At 40.2% G+C, this 24,894-nt stretch overlaps 1 protein-coding gene and 5 non-coding genes across 7 annotated transcripts in view; 3 read left to right on the plus strand and 3 right to left on the minus strand.

Annotated features, from left to right (window-relative positions):
- Nucleotides 1–5,681: 5,681 nt before the first annotated feature.
- TRNAA-AGC (transfer RNA alanine (anticodon AGC)) lies at nt 5,682–5,754 on the minus strand. The gene has a single exon. It is a non-coding gene; the product is annotated as a tRNA-Ala (tRNA).
- Nucleotides 5,755–6,287: 533 nt separating this feature from the next.
- On the minus strand, nt 6,288–6,360 carry TRNAA-AGC (transfer RNA alanine (anticodon AGC)). Its single transcript has one exon. It is a non-coding gene; the product is annotated as a tRNA-Ala (tRNA).
- A 1,871-nt stretch (nt 6,361–8,231) lies between these two features.
- TRNAA-AGC (transfer RNA alanine (anticodon AGC)) lies at nt 8,232–8,304 on the plus strand. Its single transcript has one exon. It is a non-coding gene; the product is annotated as a tRNA-Ala (tRNA).
- An 896-nt stretch (nt 8,305–9,200) lies between these two features.
- On the minus strand, nt 9,201–9,273 carry TRNAA-AGC (transfer RNA alanine (anticodon AGC)). The gene has a single exon. It is a non-coding gene; the product is annotated as a tRNA-Ala (tRNA).
- An 8,894-nt stretch (nt 9,274–18,167) lies between these two features.
- On the plus strand, nt 18,168–18,240 carry TRNAA-AGC (transfer RNA alanine (anticodon AGC)). The gene has a single exon. It is a non-coding gene; the product is annotated as a tRNA-Ala (tRNA).
- A 3,826-nt stretch (nt 18,241–22,066) lies between these two features.
- Nucleotides 22,067–24,894, plus strand: part of UBE2V2 (ubiquitin conjugating enzyme E2 V2) — a 28,579-nt gene continuing 25,751 nt past the window's right edge. Inside the window, exon 1 of one of the 2 annotated variants that reach the window (XM_086740792.1) lies at nt 22,067–22,157. In XM_086740792.1, the coding sequence (XP_086596918.1) occupies nt 22,142–22,157 (16 nt within the window). In that variant the 5' untranslated portion in view covers nt 22,067–22,141. Of the gene's footprint in view, nt 22,158–24,510; nt 24,592–24,894 lie in introns of those variants that run through there. The other variant, XM_086740793.1, reaches the window with a different exon arrangement.

A 24,894-nucleotide genomic window follows, 5' to 3' on the forward strand; every position in this document is an offset into this window, starting at 1 on the left:
CTGAAAGAACAAAGCCCAGTAGTACATGACTGGAGAATCTTCCCTCATTCTAGGCAGGGTTGATGCTCTCAGGCATTGCATCTCAATAGCTGCTATTGTTTTCACAGTCTGAGCTAGCAGAAGAGTTCCCTAATTTACTTCAGCGCAGACAGCACCAGGCTCATCTCAACTGCTCACTTAGCCCTTCTAAGCTGAAATAAGTACTCCTGCTGTTTGTGTTTAGAACAGATTTCAGCGCCCTTTCAATTTAAGATGACTCTCAAGTCACTATCTTCTATTTTTGGGGGGTTTTGTTTTTTAAAGTAGAATGCTTATTAGGAATTACTGTATTTAGTGTGTACAGTGTTGCAGAATAATCCCACTAGGTGGCTCTTAAAGCCTGAAGTGATGAGTGGAAGTGATCTGCTATCTTGTCTAACACTATGAAGAGAAGCTGCTAGTGAAGTGAAATAGAGTTATACTCTCCTGTTTCCCTAGCACAGAATGCAGTCACTGGTCACTCGAGGTGGGTGGGGAACCAGTACAAGATAGACCAAAAAATGATATTTGCTACCCCTGTTACTGGTTTCAAAGCTGATATGTCATTTCTCTGCAAGCATAGATTTGATTGGAAAGTTACTCGATCCTAGTGATCCTCGCTTTTGGTAGGTGCTTCAGTAGGAACAGATGTATAAACTCCTCAGTTGAGAAACATCTATCACGATTATCCCCTGCCCATCATAACTAAGCTACTGTACTACTTAAGACTATGTTCTAGTTGGCCTCATCAAACTTTAGTCTTATTTTTGGCAGTGACTCTGGAATTGTAGTTTTATCTTTCTAGAAGGCCCTAGGGGCTTCTAGGGAAAAGAAGAAAGTGCACCGAAGACTGCATGTCAAATAGCTGGTCAGGGAAGTGATTCTATTCCACTTTTGCAGTGTATTTTATCTAATTTCATAATTAGAGTTGCTATGTAACTTGCTGTCTGGATACAGCAGTAGGGACTGAAGAAATAAGCAGTTTGTATTTTTTTCTGACTTGGCAAGACCACATGTAGTCATGTAAAAATACATGCACAGTTTACTTAAGAAGCATGAGATTCATCATCTGTGAAGTAAACTGACAGTCAATATGGAGGCTGTCATCCAATTCTCAATTTGCATGGCCATCTTAAAAATAATGTTTACAGCCAGCCTGGCACCAGCTTGCATTATTTAATGCTCAAAACAAAAAGCTAGTTAATTGTGGGTTGTAAGGTTTTGAGAGCACAGTTTGTCTGTACAATAAGGACACTCAGACTCCCCCTCTGACGGGCATCTCTGGACTCCAAATTTATAAGGGAAGCAAAAGCATTGTATTTGCTACTATGGAAAATATTTTAGAAGTTATAAAATCTGAGCAGAAGACCTAAGTATATAATTACTATATAATTATTTTGTAGATCCCTAAAACATTCTCGCTCAGTGCCCTGTATTTTGATTGCAGAGAAAACATTCACTTGGTTTGTTCAATGACTCCTGATCATGTCCTACGTCTCAACTGGAGAGGGTAGAAGTAGGTTTGCATTGCCTAAACTTGAGCCCCTTTTCTAATGAAGTGTAGAGTTTCCAGTTACCATATTTTGTGAGCGGAAATCTTACCAGGGAACCACAGTAATGCCTGCATAATTTGTTTTGAAGATCCTGCTATATCTTCAGGTTCAATTGTTTCTTTTATAAACATGATTAAAAACCCCACATATTTTTAATGTAGTTTTGTGGTCCAACTATCTCTTAACCGTTACCATACAAACTGTTTTTTTCTTGTATGAAGCAGGCTTTTGCTACTGCAATTTACTGACCAAGGTGGATCAGATTTGCTATGCATCTAGTTATGTATGACTCCTTTGTTAGACTTGTCTGAAGGCATTTGATGTTTGGTCAAAATACAAGATCATAATACAATCATAAGGTTTCCTCTAGTATTTAAAACCTGTCCTAGTTCTGAAGCAAGAGCAAAGAGGGTCTTTTCTAACCTTTTTTATTGAAAACTACTAGGTACAATAATACCTAGACTCTTAAAAATACAAATAACTAGGTGTAGGAAAGCTACTAAACTTTATTATGTGGAAGGTCTATCTGAGAGTATGTCTGATGACCTCTAAAAGAAATGTTAGGAAGTAGAGGAGTTTTTCACTCTGTCTCCATTTTAAGAGGTTAACTTTATTACAGTCCTGGTGCAAGTTTTCTTGTGACTTGCGAGCTGTTAGTTGTTCAATTCTTAAAGATACTAAAAAGTTTAAAACATTTATCATTAATAGTTCTGAACACCTCAGACAACAAAAAAAAAAAAAGGCAAAAAGCTGATAAACTGGTTGTTGTTAAAATTATTTTTTTCTTGTCTTTCATACGGCCCAATGCTGTAGTACTCAAGTGTCATTTCCTTCCCTCATCCCTAAAAGAAGTAACCACAACAGACCCCTCAGAGTCTGGCATTTCTCACCCAATGAAGAAATGGTTGGCACAAGCTTAGTGAGTTGGAAACCAGGGAAGATTTACTTCCTGGTTCTAGTTCTTAGTTTGGAACACTTTCCAGTTGCCAATCTTTTCCAGCAGCACCAGATCCAGACTTAAATAGTACATGACTGCATGTTATTACATCCACAGTTTAAAGCCAGAAAGAATTAAGAGAGAATTGAGCCCAAGTACCCAGGCACATAATGTCCATCGAGTGAGCTGAGCTTCCAACCTCCAGCGATACAGTAAAGCTAGGCTGGCTACCTGCAGTGGTATTTATGACCTTATCTCAGTTTTAGTCACATATTATGTTACTTTTGCTTTTCAATACATGAACATGTGGGTGGGAAGATGAAGAAAGGGGAGGCACTTCCATCATCCAGCTAGTTCTTAATCCATCTTTTTGTGTGCAAAGAACAGCCATTAAGCTCTTAAGCTGTAACAGTAAAGGTCTAAGGACAGATATGCAGAATTTTCTTCGTTAATTGGGCATCTCCTTACAGTATCTTTCTAGATAAATAGTCTTCGCAACATCTGCTTGGTTGACAGTTCCATCCATGTTCCATCACTGTGTAACAAACAGTTACATACCAGGATCACACAGTTCCTCTCCCTTTTAAAAAATAATTGCCTCTGTGACCTTTACTAGAACAGTCTCTCATGGAATCTACATGATTTATAAACACTCCAACCCAACTGAAATAAATACGAACAAATGAGTACAAAGTAGATATCATTCTGGACTTGATCCAGCTTCTCAGCAACACAGGGGTATGCTAGTTTTGGCTGGGATAGAGTTAATTTTCTCCATAGTTGCTAGTATGAGGCTATGTTTTGTATCTGTGCTGAAAACAGGGTTGATGATAACACAGGGATGTTTTCGTTATTGCTGAGCAGTGCTTACACGGAGTCAAGGCCTCTTCTGCTTATCACACTGCCCCACCAGTGAGCAGGCTGGGGGTGCACAAGAAGTTGGGACAGGACACAGCTGGGACAACTGACCCTAACTGACCAAAGTGGTATCTCATACCATATGATGTCACGCTCAGCATATAAAGCTGGGGGACGAAGGAAGCGGGGGATGTTCAGAGTTATGGCATTTTGTCTTCCCAAGTAACCATTATATGTTATGGAGCCCTGCTTTCCTGGAGATGGCGGAACATCTGCCAGCTGATGGGAAGTGGTGAATGAGTTCCTGGTTTTGCTTTGCTTGTGTGCGTGGCTTTTGCTTTACCTATTAAACTGTTTATCTCAACCCACGAGTTTTCTCACGTTTACCCTTTTGATTCTCTCCCCCATCCCACTGGTGGAGAGTAAGCAAGCGGCTGTGGTGTGCTTAGTTGCCAGCTAGGGTTAAACCATGACAAGGTGCTAGCTGTAGAAATCCACCTGAATACTTCCTTATTAGTCTCAGCTTCCTCTAAATAATTGAAAAGAGCAGCCCCAGGCTGATCAGGAAGCTAAAGCAGGCTTAACACTGTTTTAATTGCAAATGTGAGAATGACCCCAATAGGTAAGCTATTTCCCCTGGGATGAACAATAATGCTCCCACGTGCCTGGTACTGGTGGTTTTTCAATAGCAAAATACAACACTATGTAGACCTTCTTCAGCTGTACAAAGCAGCACAACTGCTTTGTATGGTCTATTTTATCTAAGTGCAACAAGCGTGCTAGAATTCTTGCATAACCGCTTTGGCAAAATTTGAAGATGGATGTTACTGAGAAATATTCCAAACTGTGTACTCTGCCTCCAACTTCATGAAGAGGAAAAAAAATTTAAAAAAAAAAATCAAGCTATTAACTTATTTTAAAAGATCTTGGAATACTTGGTGGCCATCTTAAAATAAAAAGTATTCTTTCTCTGAAAAGACTCATAATGAGATATTCCTGGAAGACAGGCATGTCAGTTATCTTTGTCCACGCTTCTTACAACAGCTGATGAGATAAGAAATTACACATCAAAGATAATGATCAGGAATCATTTTTTGGAGGCAGGTTTAGTAAAGGGTGTTGGTGGGACAAGAACCCAGTGCCAACATAGTGTGCACTGAGAATAACCCTACTGAAAAGAAGTGCAGGTGTAAGCATGTCCCAGAGCATTGTCAGAAGGATGGCATCTAGCGTAGACATCTTCTGTGTACTCATCACATTGAAACTAGTCACTAAGACTGGTACAAACTTTCTTAGGTAAGCCCAAGAGTTGAAGTGGAACTTCAGCCTTCAAAGTATAACGAGACACACCAAAAAGTGGAATAATATCAGTGTTTTGCTATTTCCATCCACATTTTCTTCCCCAGCCATGAACAGACAGAGTACATGAGGAAATCAGTAGGCCTTTTTGCACACTGTAAGGTGCTTAGTTAACACTCAAGACACAGCAGATTTAGCAGCTCTGGTCACTAAGATCTAAAAAGTTGCCCTTGCTGAGCAGCTGCTTCTAGAAGGCACAGGGGGAAGTGCACAACATCTAGAGAAGGATCAGAAGAAACTAATAAGGTGTTAGGGGAAGTCAATGAGTCAATTGGATGGACACGGTTATCGCTGAAGCTCTAACACAAGTGTGGCAGGCATTAGCCTCTTAAAAGCAGCTCTGCAAAAACTGAAGTAGGAGAGAAGGCTAAGGAGCTCAATTATAACCTGCGTGTACGCCGTAGCTAAAAGAAACAACAGCTGGAGTTGCCTTCTAGGATGGAGACTTGGGGGGAAAGAGGTGACAACTTTTACCCTTGAACTTGAATTGACCAATCTAGCTCATACAACAGGTTCACAAAGATCATAAATGAAAAGAAGATCCTATATTCCCGGACAGGGACCAGAATGGCCAGTTGGCAAAGAACAGGCATTCCTAAACCGCTGTTTTCCACTGTTGGATCAAACTATATCCTAGATGGACAAGTGGAGAAAAGACATGATGATTCAGGTCTCTAACCATCATTCATCCATTGTTTTTCACAAAGCTGGGAAAAAAACATCATATTGCAGAATTCTCTTTCTGCTAAATTTAACTGAAACTGACCAGGAAGAGTCAACAGTTACGACAGAGGATTGACATACGCAGTTATATAAGCCTGATTTTGAGAGGGAGGGAGGGAGGAAATCAGTCTAGCCCTGATTAAAACAAAATTAACCTTTTACCAAAAATACCTAGCTAGTTTGTTTTGTTAATTTCTACTTCTAGGTACAACAATTCCTGTTTAACAAAACCCTGGAGAATGCGGGCATCGATCCCGCTACCTCTCGCATGCTAAGCGAGCGCTCTACCATTTGAGCTAATTCCCCCTGCCCTTATTGTTAACAAGGGCTGCAAAACTCTGCTCTTCAAGGCGGATTTAAAATCTGTAGTTCCATACATGTTACACAGTTTTCTCTCTTCCACTGGTCTATCTGTTCACAAATGAAAACACATTGAACTTCAATTCCAAAACAGGTGCCAAATAATAAATTTGCAATATTTCATTTAGCGTTTCCAAATGAAGTAGTAAGAAACAAAACAAACCAGGAAAGGTATATTTTCTAGGTGTATAAAATAAATAAATAAATAAAGTAGTTTATTACTTGCAATTCCTGAGAGGAAGTCCTTTCTGATATTTGATTTTCTCTCTATAAAAGTCAGTTTCTATTTTTTTTTTAATATGACTAATTATTATATTTTTTCTTGTCAAACATATGGTAGCATTTAACGAATGAACCATGTACATGTAAAAAATAAGATCTTACTTCACTTCAAAATTCCAGTTCAATATATGAAAACATGTTTTATAGATGACTTTTTTTCTTGCATCACGAGACATGAAACTAACAAAACACAACAATGGAGAATGCGGGCATCGATCCCGCTACCTCTCGCATGCTAAGCGAGCGCTCTACCATTTGAGCTAATTCCCCCCCCCAACACTTGTCTTTATCCTGTAACCACAGGTTTTAATAACCACAAATGCAAACTGCTTTTCTTTCACTCATTCTGCTACTTTATCACAGGTAGTAATCCCAGGGTAGCTTTTCTGAACACTTTACTAGCATTTGACCTTGCGTGTGGTTTTTTTTTTTGTCCAAGATGACATACTCCTCAAGTAACATTATAAGGCACTTCACGCTAACTTGCATGACAAACTCACAACCTGCAGTCCCGCAACACCACCCAACTCACAGTAGATTTATCCTTTTTTCAAAGAGGGCAGCTGCTTGTCCTGTGTTGAGAGAAGTCACATCACAGACAAGGCAGTGGAGCAGCTTGAGGATAAACAAAACTCACATTTGCCCTGACATCCCCCAGGAAGACCATCTTAGAAAGTAAAAGTTAAACCTGATTAAATTAGCTTGTATCCATTTACATTGATGTTGCCAAAGAGATGCATCAAAGTGGCCTCTGTTAAAGGAAAGTATGTGGACACAAAGCCTTCACAAGTGAAATACGCTAGAGAAATGGAAAAATGGAATTAAGAAAGCCAGGTTATTTTCAGCCGTGTAGGTAGGGAAGTTCTCCCAGTCAAGTGGAGAAATTAGGAAGTTTTACTCACCATCTTACGTGAAAACTTAACAATCACAACAAATTCAAAATCACAAAACAATGGGCTGTCAATTACATGAAATACATATTTTAATAACTGAAAATAGTACTATTGCATAAAATAGAGAGTACTATTGTATGACTTTAGCATAAAAACTGTTCTTCTGTAAGCTGAACTGTCCAAGCTTTAGACCTTTTCAGTGGCAGCAGAGTGAGATTTGGGGGTGAAAAATAGGGAGGGGTAATCATTTCTCATACTGACTCAGACTGCACAGAGTAGATAAAGAAAACTGCACATAGAGGTGAACCTTGTGAAATATGATATGGGAAGGATCCCAGCTGCAGACTTGCAGTGGGCTATCACTGAGCCCAAGATGGGTGCCTGTGAGAAGGACTGAAAGCACTTTCATTTATATTTCACCTCCAATTTACTCCAGTGAGGTAGATAAAGTCAGTTACAATATATTGCAAGAAATAGTAAGAACAAATCTTTATTTATTGTTGTGAAGAGATGGAGGTAAGGCAGGAGAATATTTAAATTATAGGAGAATATTTGCAGTGATACTTATTGCAGTTTTAGTTTCAAATCTTGGCCTGAATCTGGACTGTGCTAGATTTGAAGTACTCCCTTACTTTAGACAAGTTGTAACTAGCTAATGCTTAATTTTGTACTTCATTTTCTTTTGACTAGATGCTGTCATCCAGTAAGTTAAATCCATTAGGGAAAACTATCAGGACATGTATTGTTGGATTACTGCACACGTTTTACTTTACTGGCAGAACTTACTTTTCTGCATTTAAACAGCAAGTGAGAAATCTTTCATCACATCGTTTTCATTGCCTTTGTTGTTCAGTAGTATATCAGTGCAACTACTCTTATTTTCATTCTTAAAATCCAGAAAGCATTCTTTGATTTAATAACCTGAGAATAGAGCTTTGCGAATGGACTTCTTCCTGCAAAGTCAGTCAGTAGGACTAATAGTTCTCTCTCCTTCCCGATTAAACACTACAGGAGGCTTTGTTAAGCAAAGTAAGTATTGTTTTATCAAAGTAACAGAGCAGAAAACGCATCACTACTACTGCTTCTCCTATGTCAAGTGAGTATTGACTTTTATGCTAACAGGCTTTCCACACAAATACAGTGATGATTCAGTGTTATTAAATAAGCAGACTGACTCAACAAATTCTATCTACAGCAGCCAAGCCATGATTCTGCAGAAGTAAATCCACCCTTCAGCTGATGATGCACGGGGAATTAGCTCAAATGGTAGAGCGCTCGCTTAGCATGCGAGAGGTAGCGGGATCGATGCCCGCATTCTCCAGTGTTTTGAGAGACTGAATATCTACAGTAGCACAAGATTTTCTTCCATAAATCATTCAGGGTTGTGAAATATAGTTAGTAATATATACAATTTCACACAGCAAATGAAACAGCAAAAAAGTCTCAATTAGCAGACTACACTTGTGAACTTCCTGAAAAATGATTTCTTCACAAAGGCATCTCATATTAATGTTGGTTATTCTGTAATATAGGAAATAAAATTCACTTCTGTCCCTTACAAGCGCATTGAATTTTAATGTGAGCATTTTTTTTTTATTGTTAGTTATAAGAAATGTTAGTGAAATTGTCTACAAGAAGATGTAAAAGTATGAAGTTGTCTATATAATCATCAGCTCACCACAGAATTATTGTCTCTCCAGCTAACTTGCACATGGTGTAGCTAAGATGGGCATGCCACGTTTGCTCCTAAGCTGTTTCAAATGACATTCAATCTCTCAAAGTTTCGCTCAATTTCTTCCTCAAACCAATATAAGAAAATAATTTGCGCTTTAAAAAATTTCTGATCTTTGATCAACATTAACAAATGTTGTGCTTCCTAAAATTGATTAATTTTTATCCCTACAAAACTGCTACAAAAATATGCATGTAAATTTTAAAAAACCCCACAGCATAATGTAGTATATGTGGGGCACTAACAGTGTATCACACCCAAATATCAGAAGAAACAATGGTATCTGTCAGTGTGCTTTTGTTTCACCCTTTAAAACCCATCAACAGGAATTCATTTATTTTTTGTGCAGGCAGTTACTCTAATTTTAGACAAAACATAAGTTTACAAGCCGTTATTTTCCCAACGGCAAAAACTTACAACTGGTAACTGAAAAAAATGAAGTATAGTCCACAGTGGCGACAAAAAGCAACTCTCGGAGTAGAAAATGGAGAATGCGGGCATCGATCCCGCTACCTCTCGCATGCTAAGCGAGCGCTCTACCATTTGAGCTAATTCCCCTGGTGACACAGGCTCTCTGTTTACTGTCCCTTCCGACCTCCGTGTTTCTCACGGACAGACTAACTCTCCACAAATTATATTGAATTTTTATCTGCCGCCTCAAGTACAAACAAAACTTTCTATCAAAAATCAAATTGTTTTTATAACCAAATATCACACAGGTAGCTGGGCAGTCAGACCCCGCTGTTCGAGTTCTAATCTCCTACCAAATTTTCTAGTAGGCAACAACAGAACACAACTTCCCAGTGAAATGCAGGAACAATTAGGTCTTTCTTAAAGTACACTGCTTTTGACAGCCTTAGTGGGAATTTTGCCTAACATGAAACCTGGCCTCCTTGATCGAACAGCACGTATTTTATTCAGCTGAGCTGCATCTGGATAACAGAAGGTCTGCGTTTCCAGGCAACTTTAGATTCATGTTCACACTAAACAATTATGACTGTTTAGAGAAATCTGGATATATTTAAAAGATTATGGTTTTTTAAAACAGATTTTTCCTATTTATAATCCTGAGGTGGAAGAGAATCAGCTAAATGACTTTACTCATTTCCCACACTGTACAATATCATAGATGCGACTGAATAGGTAAAGTTTTTCCAGTTCTTTCTCTTGTGGCAAGGGAGTTCTGGGCCCAAGTTATACAAAGGGGAAAAAACAAAAACAAAAACAAAACACCCAGGCAAATGGAACAATGGGAAACAAAGTAATAGTTCACATTATCTATCTACATCTCTCAGGAATTTTTAAGATGTTATTATATCACCAGACATGCACACTCACACATACCTACAAAAATCAAGAATACATAATTAAAATGTAAAAAAAAATAAACTCATAGCTATAATGAAACCACAGTGAAAATTCTGTTCAGTGGTTTGGTTTCAGCTCTGCAAGATCAGAGTCAGAAAACACAACAAAGTAGTGTCTCCAATGTTCCCTGTTATTTGAAGTTATGTACTAGAGTCTTCTCCCTTTCAAAGTGGCATTTGAGGGCGGGGGGGGGGGGGGGGGGGGGGGGGGAATGTAACTCTATGCCTTCACATTATCATAAAATAGAAATAAAGCAAGCAAAAGAGACCTACTTTGCTAGAACAGGAACATGCAGATTTGTTGACATAATGTGACTGACATATCATAATAGTCAAGTCTTAACATGCTTCACGTGTTTCAGTTTCTTACTTCCTCAATCTCTACGTATTGTCATTCAACTTGCAGGACCAAAACCATACCCAGCCATGTGTAGATTTGTGCAAATAGCTGCTGATTCAGAGTGCTGGAAATGATCATAATTTGCGTGTGTTATTAATGAGTGGTCAACTAACTGTTCATTAGTCAGAAAATAATGCTGAATTAGACAAAAAGAAGAAATAGCAGGCAGTAATAGAAAGACATGCAATTGCATGGGGAAATTGAGTCAACCCTTCAGAAATCCTAATAGTCTGGGATTTTCTTTTACTTTGATTCTAGGGGAAAAAAAAGGCAAGAGAGAACAGTGAACTTTTATTTAATATTGTAAATGTAGTACATCTTTGCCTTTCTGGAAAAAAAATATATGAATTACATTTAATAAAAACTTTAAAAACAACTCTCTTGCAGTTTCCTTCTCGATTTGCCCAAGATCCTTGATGATACATGAATCACACTGACATATAAAGATCTTTCAATCCTCTTCTCTCCAAGGACAATAACCAAATTCCAGTCTTGGCAAGATAGCTAGGTGAATACTTGAATAATATATATTTGATTTTTTTGTAATGGGGATTATATTTGTGTCCATGAAAGAAACCAGAGTATCAAATTTTAGAGGATTTTGCTGAGCCAGATATTTTAAAAATACATCTTAAGTCATTCTCTGTATATACAGTTCCTGCCATGCCATATATAACTCAACAAGAATGCCTGCAGAAGTCCTCTGCAGTTAACAACTCAGTACTTAGCCATAACCAAATGTTACAGATTCAGAGACAGTGGAGACTTATTAGGATCAAATCCCTCAAAGTCAACCTACATGTAATCACACTTTAAAAATACTTGACCATCCTAACTTTACCACAAAAACAACTATTTACATGGCATTTCCTCCAGATTCTCTCACCTGTTCAACTCTGAGAATTAAGGTCCTTGCAACTGTGGTCTTCCAACTTAAATCTGACTTTTAAATGCACTACCCAAACTTTTTTTTTTTTGGCTCCAGAAGATCCCAGAGAGCATGGCATTATGGCATTAGGACTAGCAGAATATCAAAAAGGGAAGGGAAAAAAGGTGTTAGCAGAAAAATACTTAAGGCAGAACATCTGTAGTTTACATTTGTACATGTATGAAAGGTTTTGATATTGTAGAAAGTTCTAACTGTAAAAAGGATGGGGGATACTTTTAAAAGATACTTCTGGCTTTCTAATGCAACACCACTCTCTCATTACTTTTCTTGCAAGTTCCATTCACAACACGAGAAAATCTCTGAATGACTGTTTTTTCTGAACCTTTGGCTTTCTTGTCCCAGCAACCTACCTCACCCTGTAGCAACACCTTTTTCCTTTGCCCATCACGGCATATGTAACTTCTGAATACCACGTGCACAGAACTCTGAAAGGCCAACAACAGACTGTAGGAACCTCACAGCGTGATATGGCTCAGAATACGCAGTGCTTCAAAAGATAGCACAGAAAACCTCTAAAGAACTTAACTCAGGGAAGCCCAAGTAGGCCTGCAGTTGCAAATTCACTTTTAAGAAAAAAAACAACAGCAGCAGTTTAAGACATAACCAGCTTTTTTTTAATCCAAAAGGTACTCTAGGAATATTATTATTTTAGGAACAGCAAAACGATTATCATAACAAAAGGAGTAGAAAACAGAATCTTCTAGAGAAGGCAGGAAAACTGAAGAGGCAAAGAAGAAGCAGCAAGACACTAATTATCATTGATCAGAGAAAGAAAAGATATAATTCACAAGCTAGCACTCCCATTAGTTATAAAACACTAACACTAACCTCACTTTCCAAAACTGTCAAATGCTGCTGCGGCATCCAAGATGCCAGCTTCCTCACTACCTGATGAGGATCACTGATCTAACCCCAAATCCCTATACCAAAAATCTTGTACACACTCTCCATTAACAAAGTCCAGCATCCTGTTACCTGCTCCCCGACTCTGATTGAAAAACCTGGCTCGGGGAAAAAATATTTCTCCCTCTAGTATTAAAACATAATCAATGTGGAAAGAAACATTTGAAATTAATTTGTAGAAGATAATTAAGTTCTTACATCTGGAATTATTCTGCAGATACTGTAGACATTTCAGCAACTGGCTGACTGAAAGCCCCCACTAGTCAATGTCTGTCATATTCTACTCCGTGATGTCTCCACATGATCAGTTGGATTTTTGCACCAAGAGCTCTGAAATATCCAGAAGTTCCTTTGCTTAGTCATATAGTAACTAGAAACACAACTCTTAGTTATGATGGAAACATTCCAGAGCACCAGAATCACTAAATGCCACTTTAGGAAGTGACTCAGAACTATGCCACAGTTATGGAACTATATATTTCAGAATATACACTACAGAAATAAACTAACTTCAAATGAGTTGGCTTGATTACTAAAAATTCCACTCAATATTTCACCTCGTTTTAGTCAGAATGCTTTCTGCTCTCTGTGTGATTGACAAAAATAGGTCATCTAAAATCACTGACAAATAGCATGATTTTCCTCCAAACAGGAATACATAACCCTAAGCTTTGTATTTCAAAGCAATTAAAAACAAACCAAAAAAAACCCAAACCAACAGTAACCCTTACAGATTTTAATTTTTGTTTGGTTGTTTGTTTTCTTCTCCGAGTAAGTCTTTCCAAATAAAAATCACCTCAGTCTTAAAAACATCTATGCTGTAAAACAAACAAACAAACAGAATCCTTCTAATTGTGTTTGTATTAGGCTTGTATGAACACAGCCTAGGCAGGAGCAGAGTTTCATCACGCCAGCTTTTTAATAGTAAAGCACATCTACATGGCTTAATTAAGGGAGGCTCCAAGCAGGCTTACAACTGCACACAAACTGGCAAGTTCTACTGCCTATGAAACTTTTAGATCTGCTACTAGGGTCTGGTAGGCTTTAACACAGCAAGTAGGGGAAAATCTGCTTAAAATCAAACAAACCCCAGAATTAACTATAAATTAAGCAGTGACAAAATAACCTAAGAACGGTATATTCAATTCACTCTTTTCAACAGCCTAACCTTCAAGTTGATAGATTTATCATTAAAACTAAACAAATAACTATGTCTCCAGTTCTGTATCCAAATCTGCATTTAAAGCATTGAAGGAAATGTGTTCTGGACCTCAGAAATAATTTTACTGAAAACCAGTATCAAAATACAGAATTAGGCAACAAAATCAACACCTCCTTTGGGAAAAACAAAACAAAACAACTCACACTGTAAATCACATAAAAAGCCACACAGCAGGTCTGTCATGAGTCAGAAGAAATCTCCTTTCAGAATACCAGAACTTTTTCTGTTCTTAATGGCCACAAGAAGAATAAAACTTGATTTGTTGATGAAGATTTTACTGATTGCTCACAAAATTTTGCCCGATTTTGCCAGCACTCATAATTTCATACTCAAATCACAGGACAAAACCATATTAAAAAAAAAAAAAAAAAAACAAAACTAACCAAATAAAAAAAAAGAAGTCCCACCAAAAAAAACCCCTAGAAAGACCTTCTACTTTTAGTAATATTTGCCACTGCTATTACCTTGTTTGAAGAAAATCAGCGCAGTCTGGGAGGTAATGCATCAATACAGTTTAAAAAAAGTTTCAACCTCATAGGGCTTGTGTACAATGCCCTCCTTGAACTAAGATGGCAATAGAGAAAAACTGTACCATTCATTTTACATACCATTCAGTTTCAGATACCCCTTCCAAACAAAATGTTTACTATAATAGTAATTATATGCAAAAAAGTTTGCTATAAAAGCAGTGAGACTGATCATGCCTGAATCCAAATGGATCTGCAACCTTTGTCTTCTAAACCACCACTGTAACAATCTCAATTTTCTCCATGTTCCCTGTAACTCCAGGAAGGAGAGAATATGTGCCGGTTACACCTAGAGCTCTGCACAGCTAATCAGCTATCACTAAACAGCACATGCAGTATCTTCCTCACGTGTCTTTAGAGGCTCTGCAGAGCCATTGATTTCCACAAAACACTGGACAATTTATTTCTCTTTCAGATTTGTATCCATCCATCGCTTTTGGTGCGGAAGTTAACAAGGGTGGGAGTGATGAAGATTTCCGTAGTTTAGAAGAAGACTGAAGATTCAGATTCCTAGATTCTGTGAATTTTACTAAGGAACTGAACTATCTACTCACTAAATTAGAATTTCTCCAGAATAACACAGTAGTTTTAAGGATAATAACCTCATATAAACAAACAAAACAGAAAAAGACACCAGGAACTGCTTACATAGAATGATCTGAGAAATAGGTTTGGCTCCTATATTCAAAGATTAGAGGTGTAAGGCACACAGAACTCACTGAAACTCAGTGTATGTTTAGCATTTGAATACTTACGTCCATATGAAAATCTGACAGCTTATCTTTTTTTTAATTCATACACCACCATACTACACAGTCATTTTAGAACAGAGAAACCAGACCAATCAGTAAAGAGCTGCATTCACTGATGAAGCTACCTGCTTACAGCGTACTCAAAACACAGGCATAGCACAAAAACATCACAACTAAGCTGAATTCAAGCCACAGAGGTTTAAGTTAGCACCCACTTCAACAAGTTCTTCTACACGTTATCCTCCAATTTGATTCTTGCAGTTCTTTCTTGGGCTCAATGATGCACTCTGAGTGAACTCTGGCTGAACAGTATCAGAAGAGAAAAAAAAAAAAAAAGCCAGCAGCTATTACATTTTTACTAATGCAACCTAAGACTGGTGTTGCAGTAGGTGTGGAGAGCCATCGAAAGGCAGCTGGAGCCTGAGTCATGGCAGCGCGCTGCAGTGGTAGGAAGCACCTCAGCAGAGCCCACAAAACCACCCCCTCTCCTAAGAAGCAGCACTACCCACCGCACCCCCACACTAGATTTTAAGAGACCCACTAAGACACCCATCATGGCCAGAAAACCCCTGAGTAAAAGGCTGCAAACCAACCTCCTCCGCCAGCTTTGTCTTTCCACGGCCTCAGCCCGGGCTCGCTCAGGCTGACAACAGCTCGCCCGCCCCCCCAGGGCCGGGCCTGGCCTCTCCGCTCCTCGGGTGCCCAGCGCCCCCCCACCCGGTGCTGGAACCTTCTGCGGCACTGCCTGACCACTCCACTCCCCACCCCCCCCAAAATGGCAATGTTGCAGAGTGGGTTTTGTTCTCGACTTATCAAATGCAATGGGGGAAAGCAGCAGGAATATCAGCCGAGTGTGTAAACCTTTAAATAAGCCTATTTTTTTTTAAGAATGTAAATTCATAATTAGGCTTATGCTCATGCATTTTCCTAGGCATTTCTTTGAGGGTGGAGGTTGGAAAAAGTAACAAATTACAAAGGTGGTTACAGCTTCTGTAGCTCTCCTCATAACTATCCCAGGACTTCACTTCTGGGTTTATTTTTTTTCATTCAAGTCTGATTTGACAGTTACATGCAGCTGACAATGCCTTTCAAGCTTTGTGTTACCAGTAGTTGATCAATTGTTTTAAATTAACTTTCAGAAAGAAGAAGGAGTTTTTGAAATACAGAAAGCTATCATGTTTTCCAGTGTTTTCAACACAGAAAAGGTGCTGAATCTTCTGTGAACGTTCTAGTAGCTGCCATAGAAAAATGAATTATTTATATTGCAGAGACCTCTCCTTACTTCACAAGTGTTACAAATGCATCAATTTCATGCTATTTTAATCTATTTTTAATCTTTAAAACATTCTACAAACATTAAAAAAAACTATACACAATCATTCACCCCTTCCAAAAAAAAACTTCTTGTTTTTACCTCTGGCAGGACTAGCTTTAGTATTAAAAAAAAAAAAAACACCAGGCAGCATCTAAAATAACTTAAACTTACAGATGGACATAAATCCACAGCAGGTTTATTTCTGATTATTGCTCTCACTTGCACCATTCATGCCCTTTGAGCTGACAACTACGTTTTTTGATGAATACCATTATTCGTTCTTCCCCTTCCTATTTTCTTGTGGCAGGCATCATCGGGAAATCTATAGCAAATCAACTCTGATGCTTGTCAGGCACCAAGTGGATACTGCCATGCAGATTACAGACAGTGGGTTACTTTCAGTTATCCCTACTTTGTGTTGCCAGTTGCCAAAGAATCCAGCTTCAGGAACAACTGAATGCGTACGTACAGTAGCTCCAAGCCGTCTGTTATGTGTCAGGGCTGATGTACATAAACTAGCAGATTCCGTGCCACCATAAGCCAGTAAGGTGACTTGAAAACAAGCCAGGCTGGTTAGAAACCAGTCAGGTGGCAATCTTACCTCCATTCACACTCTGGTTTCATTTTCTCTCAGCCTGACTTAAGCTTGATGGATGGAGTAACACCTCCCTTTCTGCAGTCATATTCCTCTGGAGTGAGAAATGCGGCTTAACTTAGCAAAGAGTCATTGTCAGGTGTAGAGCTGACACAGTACAAGAACAATCTACTTTGTAAGTGTAAGCAGCAGTGAAAATGCTGCTATAGACATATAGACTATGGGCTATATAATTTAATAGAATCATAGAATAGTTTGGGTTGGACGGGACCTTTAAAGGCCACCTAGTCCAACCCCCTGCAAGGAGCAGGGACATCTCCAACCAGATCATGTGGCTCAGAGCCCCATCCAACCTGACCTTGAAGGTTTCCAGGGATGGGGCATCCACCACCTCTCTGGGAAACCTGTTCCAGTGTTCAACCACCCTCATGGTAAAAATTTTTTTCCTAATGTCCAGTCTGTATCTACCTTCTTCTATTTTAAAACTATTATCCCTCATCCTATCACAACAGGCCCTGCTGAAGAGTTTCTCCCCATCTTTTCTGTAAGCCCCCTTTGGGTACTGGAAGGCCGCTATAAGGTCTCCCTGGAGCCTTCTCTGTACGTGCAGTTGGCTGTATGTGGAACAGTACCTAGAGCTTGTGGAGAAGAGCAAGAGTCCGCACTACTGTGTCAAATCAGCTTGTAAACTCTTCTTACCTGACAGAGAACTAATCACCACCCTTTTTCTCATTTTATATGTGGTAGCAAGCTTATTGTTTTCAAAGAGATACCCGAAAGACTACTGTTGTTAAAATAATAAGTAGGGGGAAGATGTAAAGTAGAACTCAGCCTCGGTTTGGTTGAGCTTGAAAAACCTGGGTTGATCAACTATATGCATGTGCAAATTGTTACAACCTCGTTCAGGTCATGACTGAGCTCAAGTTTGAGGCTGTCTGCTGAGAGCTTTCCACCCCTCTCCTGACTTCCCGATCACACCGCCCACCCCCGCTCTCCTCTGTGCTTCATTGACCTTGTCTGCTGGGTTTGGGGAAGGAAGCAGCAGGAGCAGCCAGGAGGCTGGGGGAAGGAGGACAGGGAAGAGAGGAGTGGATGGCAGGGGGGATTTGGGAATACCGAGGACGAGGCTTTGCGGAAGGCAAGAGGGCTCTTCCGAAGAAACGGGGGAGCCTGTGCCGGCACAGAGCGGCAGAGGCCGAGGCCCGGGGGCAGGTCCGTGAGGGAGCGGAGTGGCTTCCCCCTCCCTGGCCCCGGCTGAAAGCTGTATCGCATGGTTCCTGCGCTGAGTTGCAGTCAGTTGGTGGTGAACGGAGGAAATGACTCGGCAAGAAACAGCGAATTTATGCTTAAACGTAGTGGTGTTGTCATTCTCAGTAAGTCTAGAGTCTTCAACTACCAGTTTCGAAGCGGTTTTTTTCAGGTGGGGAATTAGCTCAAATGGTAGAGCGCTCGCTTAGCATGCGAGAGGTAGCGGGATCGATGCCCGCATTCTCCAGTATGCTTTTCCACAACTTTATTCTAAACGAAACAGCACCATTTAAAAATATTTCCCATTTATACTTACTTTTTCTCGTACATGGTGTAAAGAAACCTGAAAGAATTGTAATGTAAAAAAGTTAACACATTGTTTTGAGTATTTAATTTTTTTTTAATCATGTTTGTTCTTTTGCATACAGGGAGAATAAAAATAATCCTTGCATGAAATAACCAAACTTACTGACATTTTAAGACAATAATAAACAGCATGAACAAATTATAGAGAAAAATAAATGAGGGACTTTTTTTTTAGTGAGCCCTTAAGTATTTGGTTTATGTTTTCATTTATTAGTTAAATTTATATTTGACGTTACAGTTTAGTGTATAATGAATAGAATTTTGTATTTCTTCTGTGAGTAATAGTCATTATTTTTGTGCTATATTGGTTACGTAGGCTATTGATTAGAAACAATGGGCTAGAATATTCTATAACTCTCTCACTCCTGATAGCAAGATTGTGTCCATTGCTCATGAATTTTCACATCTGTGAAATACTGTGGAATTTTTCTCTGTAAATGTATGCTTGCACATTTTAAGTCTTCATGAGTTGGGTTTTTTTTAAATAAATTCTAATTTGATTCTCTTAGTATTTAATTCAGGTATTTAACTGCTTGTACTTCCAGTTGAGGCAGCATGAGGAAAGAAGAAAAATGTACCTCCTACAAATACAGTGAGTTTATGCAATCAGGATCTTGGGAGTATGCATATTAAAATAAATAGAAATCACAAATCAAAAATTAGGAATTGGGTTTCAAGTTAAGGAAGGAGATATTATGCAACCTGTCAGGAGATCCTCCCCAGACATCAGGAGTCCTCTCTAGGCTCAGGTAATGATTTCAATGTCCATTTGCTTAAAATTAGACTCTATAGTAGTTTCCTGTGTGATTATTATTGCTTCTGTGTTTTCTGTATTTCTGTTATTGCTTAATACCTGACACTTTCAGTGCTTTTAGAGGATGAGTAATGCTGCTCTTCTCAGCTAACCAGACACAAGTTGTGCACTGATGAGAGAATTTAGTGGGGCTCTGTACAGATGCAGCCTGCAGTCACTCACAGGACTATGGCTCTGACTGTAAGCTCTCTAGACTAATGACTGTTTGTTACCTATATGCTCAGCGTCCCATAATGGCGCTCTTCTGTCTGTTAGGGCTTGTAAACACACCATAATATGAACAGAAGTAAAAGCTTTTTTTTTTTTTTTTTTTATCCCAAGTGGTGTTTTATGTCCTTCCTTTTTAGGTAAGCTATCTTGTGAAGAATTGACTGGATTGAGAGAAGCAAGGGTCCTAGCCCCCAAAATACCCGTGGGAGGAAATTACCTGACAATGGGTAAAAAGTTTCCAGAGCCCTGTGTCAAAGGAGTGACTGCCCTGGGTCTGTCTGCCCTTTCAGAGTCAGAAGTTGCATAGAGATATTCTGTGTAAAGCATCACGAGTGCATTCAGCTGTGTGAATTGTAATAATAATAAAAATGCCAGTGTTTGTTATAGTCTGAGAAAGGGGAACAATTATTCCTTACTTGTCTTTTATCAATATTTTGTTCCAAATATTACTTAGAAAATCTTTCTGGGCTGGGATGGAGCTTGGGGACCATCATCTGGCAACTCTGGAGAGTGTTTTACAGCAAGAGAGCCATCTGTGGAATCTGCACTCAGAAAACTCAACTGTGAAATGCTGCCTTTAAATAAATTTATTCCACAAGATGATTGCAGTGCATTGGTTTTCTGAGCTGAGCACACTGCAGTTCTAAGTTTTCTTATAAGGGATGCTGCGTGATATTTGACAATAAAGTTTATAAAAGGTTTTTGCTGTAATGATTACCATTACCCTATTTTGTCCAAGCTGTAAGCAGAAGTTGTATTTTGAAGAACTCTTTTCTTTTTGAAGAGAGTGACAGGTGACTTCATTATCATGTGTAAGCACTTGATTTTTTGGAGAAAAAGGAATTTACACCTTTGAAGATATTCAGCCTCTAGTTGTCAGGTATGTTTCCTCTCAAGTTCAATTTTGAAAAAAAAATATTTTTTTTTTTCTACTAAACTTCCCACAATATCTGAAGAGTGAAACAAAGTACCTGTTAGAGTAATTCAGCGCAGGGTTCCTCACCTAGGTTAGCAACCTGATGCTTTTTTCCCCCTTTTGGCCTCTGTTTTATCTTTATTTCCTGTGATTGCAATTAGTAATGAAATAATTTGTTGCTACTAACCGTAAGGTGGGACCTACATGTACTGGGTGGGTGTAGACATAGAGGGACTGTGAAGTCCTCTGTGTGCCCAGAGCCTTGGGGAATACCAGTCAGCTTTGGTTTGGTAAGCTTACAGCTGTACATGCATCGTGTCTCAGAAGATATGCAGGCGTACTATTCATCATCAGCACAGGATCACCTAAAAAAGACTGATGAATCCTTCCAAAAAAAATAAGTGCACAGGCATTGGGTGGCCGTAGTGTTCCTTTCTGGCCTTGGACCTGGGCAGGTTCTAGTTTTACTGCAAGTAGAAGCGCAGGCTGGGGAAATGGATTTTGCTCCTCCTGACTACATTCAGGATTACACAGTGGATAAGGTTCGTGTAGTGGCCTCCAATACCCCGTTTGCACTTGCTCTTTATCACAAAGAACTGGAAAAAGAGGGAAAAGTCTGGCATTTTTTTTTGTCTGTTCAGGGCCACAATATCATTGACAGTGATAACAGAGGACAAAGATCTTTAAATATTGCAACTTTTTTTTTTCAGTATCGTTACTCCTTCCACTAAAAGACATATTGAAATAGGCTACAGAAGAGAACCCCTACAAACAGCTTGTGAGAAGAGATCATTAAAATGCAGCTTAAGAAATAGTTTAACTGCACTTGAAAAGCTCACTTCTAACTCTGTTGGTGTAAACATTGGAATTTTTGCTTATTCCTGTTACAGAAATTTGGTCAAAACCAGTAACTTTATAAAAGGAAATAGAAATCAGTGGAAGAGCTAAAAGCTACGCTTTTTACGTGTTTGATCTATAATGAGCTAACAAAGGAAAAGTGAAGGGAGGCAGACAGTTGTATGTGCAAGGATGGCAGCGACTCTTTGTCAGTGAAGAGGTTTTAGGTTAGCTGGAGGAAAAATATTTTGCATCCTGGCTTTTTGATCTCTACCAGAAGAATCTGTACGTGAGTTTAAGACTCTTTGTAAACTGTAAAGCAAAAAAATGAAGCGTATTTCTAAAACAGGACAGGATGTTAAGAGCAGCATCTGGGTGTTGTCCCTGGTTAGCGAGGCAGGTGTGGGACACTCATGGCTGCGGGGCTCGGGTCCCCGCCGAGCCGATCTGCCCGAGACCGGCAGCAGCGGGCTTCGCGGTGCAGCCCCGTTCCAGCCCCGCGTCCCTCTGCGGGTCGCCAGCGCTTCCGCCCCTCACATCCACCCCCGCGAACGCGGACAGGGCGCACTCGGGTGCCGCCGTTACCGAGCCCGCTGCCCCTCAAGGGCCTCGCTCCACCGCAAGGGAGGACGCCTTCTCCCATCTGCCAACGAGACCCAGCCGCGCTGCCAGCCTGCCGTTGTGGTTGTGGCTCCTGGGTAGGAGGGGCTGTCGGCAGCGGACGGCTCTCAGTTGGCTGCCGTGGGCTCCAGGCTCGGCGGGTCCCCGCAACACGGCGCCCGGGAAGGGACTCACAGTGCTCGTCAGCGTCCGCTACCAGCACCGGCGGCGCCTCCGGCTCGGGCCCCGCCCCCCCCGCCTGGGCCCCGCCCCCGCCGCTGGCGCGCGCCTCCGCGCTCCAGAGCAGAGCTGCGGTTTGTCCTCTAGGAAGTGACGCGCTGCGTCAAGCGGAAGTGACGGGCGTCGCGTGCAGGCCCGGACCCGTGGGGGGGGGTTTTGGACAAGATGGCTGGATCTACAGGTCTGTGAGGGGGGGATTCCGGGGGCCTGGGGATGGTGTGGAACAGCGGGGCGCTCGGCTTATGCTCGGGAGGCGCCCCGCAAGGGCCAGAGGGGTCTGCTTTTTCGGGGAGGGAGGCGACCTGCCTCTGACGGGAGCGACCGGAGTGGGGGGGGGGGTATCTTCTGACAGGGGGGAAAGGGAAGCTACAGGGGCGCCGGGCCGGACTGTGCTCCAGGAAGGATCCCTCCCGTCTGTAGGGCAGCGACATCCCAGTGAGAGCCTAGCCTAAGCGGGGAATGGTGGGAGAGAGGGGTCCGGTTTCTGATGTGGACGTAGTGGGGTGCTGGAGAAGAGAAGACTTTTATCTGCGGAGAGACAGGAATGGATAGAATAATAGAACCATTACGGTTGGAAAAGATCTGTAGGATCATCAAATCCAACCATCAACACAGCACCACGTAGACGTGTGTGAGTGTAGGGAAGGGAAGAAATGTCACTAGCCTGTTAAAAATGCTGGAGGAAAAAGATTTGTGCTAAAGATTTGTACTAGTGTACCATCTGGTGAGTATAGAAGTCCTGGTATAGCAGTATCTAAAATAAAGCATTGTCTCTTTCCCTTCTTGATGCAGGGGAAAAAGAGTCAGGCCTGTGTTTGTTTTAGGGCAAAGAATCTTCAGTTTGGTGGTGACTGCAGCATGATGGGGAACAGGAGTGAAGCATCTTGCTCTCTCACTAGACAGCCATTGGAGCTGAAGGATCTCCCTTACAGGCAAACGGCAAGGCAAAGAGCTACAAGTAGTCCCAGCAATCCCATGTTAGTAACCAGTATAGCATGTGTTGAGTGTTTGCCTGCCGTGATATTGTGGAAGGTGGTGGCAAAGAAAGGGACAAGAATATTGCTTCAAGTACTGTATGCAGAAGTTTAAGAAGCACAGTTATACTGTCTCGGTTTCATTTCGTGAGAGGCTTGAAATACAAAAAGACCTTTCCCCAGTATAAAAAGCTGAAGACTTCAGGGTGTCATTTCTCCTTCTCTCACGTGACCCTGACACTTGATAAATGGGATTGACAGAAGTCAGGACAGAGGAATGAATTAACCTCAGTGGTCAGTCTAGGGTGAACATTGGTGACTAATTTATTTCTGCTCCAAACCCACTGGATCATTGAGTGATTGAGACTGTAACAAAACAGGAGAAACTTCTGTGTATTGAAACTGGTCTTTGTAACCTACTGTTGATTCTGTGAGGAGAGCTTAGGCAGATTTTTTGGGGGTAGATTCCCACTTGGCAATATTACTTCAGGGATGCAAGATTTACAGAGTGGGATTTGGTAAGGTTACAACAAATCAGGGTGCAGAGCAGCTCTTGCAGCTCTGTGAAAGAGCCGTCCAAAAATAGATCGTTATTGTCTATGATAAACTGAGCTAGAATGGATATATTAGAGAAACTTAAGTATTTACTGGTCTGTGGATTACTGCATTTTATTTTGTTAAAATTTATTTACTTACTTCCTGATGTCTAAGTTTAAAAGGATTTTATTACTAGTTTTATTATGCAGTAACTCTCAAAGACTTCAGCTTGTGTCTGGGCTCTGGCCGGGCATTCTCTGTAATGCACAGGAAGTAAAGTAGGTTTAGGTCATGTGTATTGAGTATTGGCGTTTGCCATCACAGTCCATTCAGTCTGGCTAGTGTAGAATATCAGTTACTAAAAATTTGTGTAGTAAAAAAACCCGATTTTCTTTCCTTAGAACATTCACCTCTGTAAGAAGAAATATTTTTTGACTAAACTTTCTTAGTTTTACTGCTATAAATGCTCTTCACAGTCTTGCATGTGATACTTCAAAATCTCCTGTATGCCCTTACTCAGTATAGTTAGTTTTGTCTCAGAAATGCAGCCACACCCGAAGTTCAGAAAAATGGGAGACATAGGAAACTATTTATACATGTATCTACTCCAAACAATATAAAGTGCTAGTACCACATGTATGCATTGGTCAAGAGATGAAATCATTTTAGTAAAATGAAGTGCGCAGACAGAATCATCAACAGAACTATTGGGAAAATTAGTCAGAGCTTCTAAAGCAAAATACTTATTCCTGTGGAGAAAATACTGTTGACTTCTTATTGGTATATGCATAGATTTGTGAGGGGAGGGGGAGATTGTTTGTTTTGTTCTTTCCAGATAGTACACAAATACAGATTTTTAAGACTTCACCCAGAAGAACTGTTCTTGTCAGGAAGCTGTGTTATACTCATTTGTGGAGGAGGAAAGGGAATGATCTGCTATAGACATAAGATTTAACTCCACCTAACTCTGTGAATTTAATCTGCTCTTGCTATAAAGTTCAACTTAATCCTTTTGTATTTCAGAAAAAATGAATGTTTTGTTTGCATGAAGTCCAGGAATGAAATTCTAGCCCCAAGGAGGTCGACAGCAAAACTTTTCCTAAGGTCAACTGTCTTAGTTTTATCCCAGAAATTCCTTTCCTGGGCTCACTAGTTCTTTGAACAATCATGTAAAAAAAAAATTACATGCCTTTAACAACAGATAATTTAATTTGAAAATAGCTTTAATGTATGCTAAAGAAACTGTGTATGTCAGCATTATATTGTTGAATAAGTATCTTAAAATCTCCTGTGTTGACTGATTTTACATGTAGATATCACGTGTCCTAGAAATGGACATTTGTGAGCTGCAGTTTGATCTTCTGATATTGCAACTCCTTCTGCTTGAAGCTGAATCTAGGTTCTTTG

Source organism: Chlamydotis macqueenii, chromosome 2 (genome assembly GCF_036417535.1).
Source record: "Chlamydotis macqueenii isolate bChlMac1 chromosome 2, bChlMac1.mat, whole genome shotgun sequence".
NCBI lineage: Eukaryota > Metazoa > Chordata > Aves > Otidiformes > Otididae > Chlamydotis > Chlamydotis macqueenii.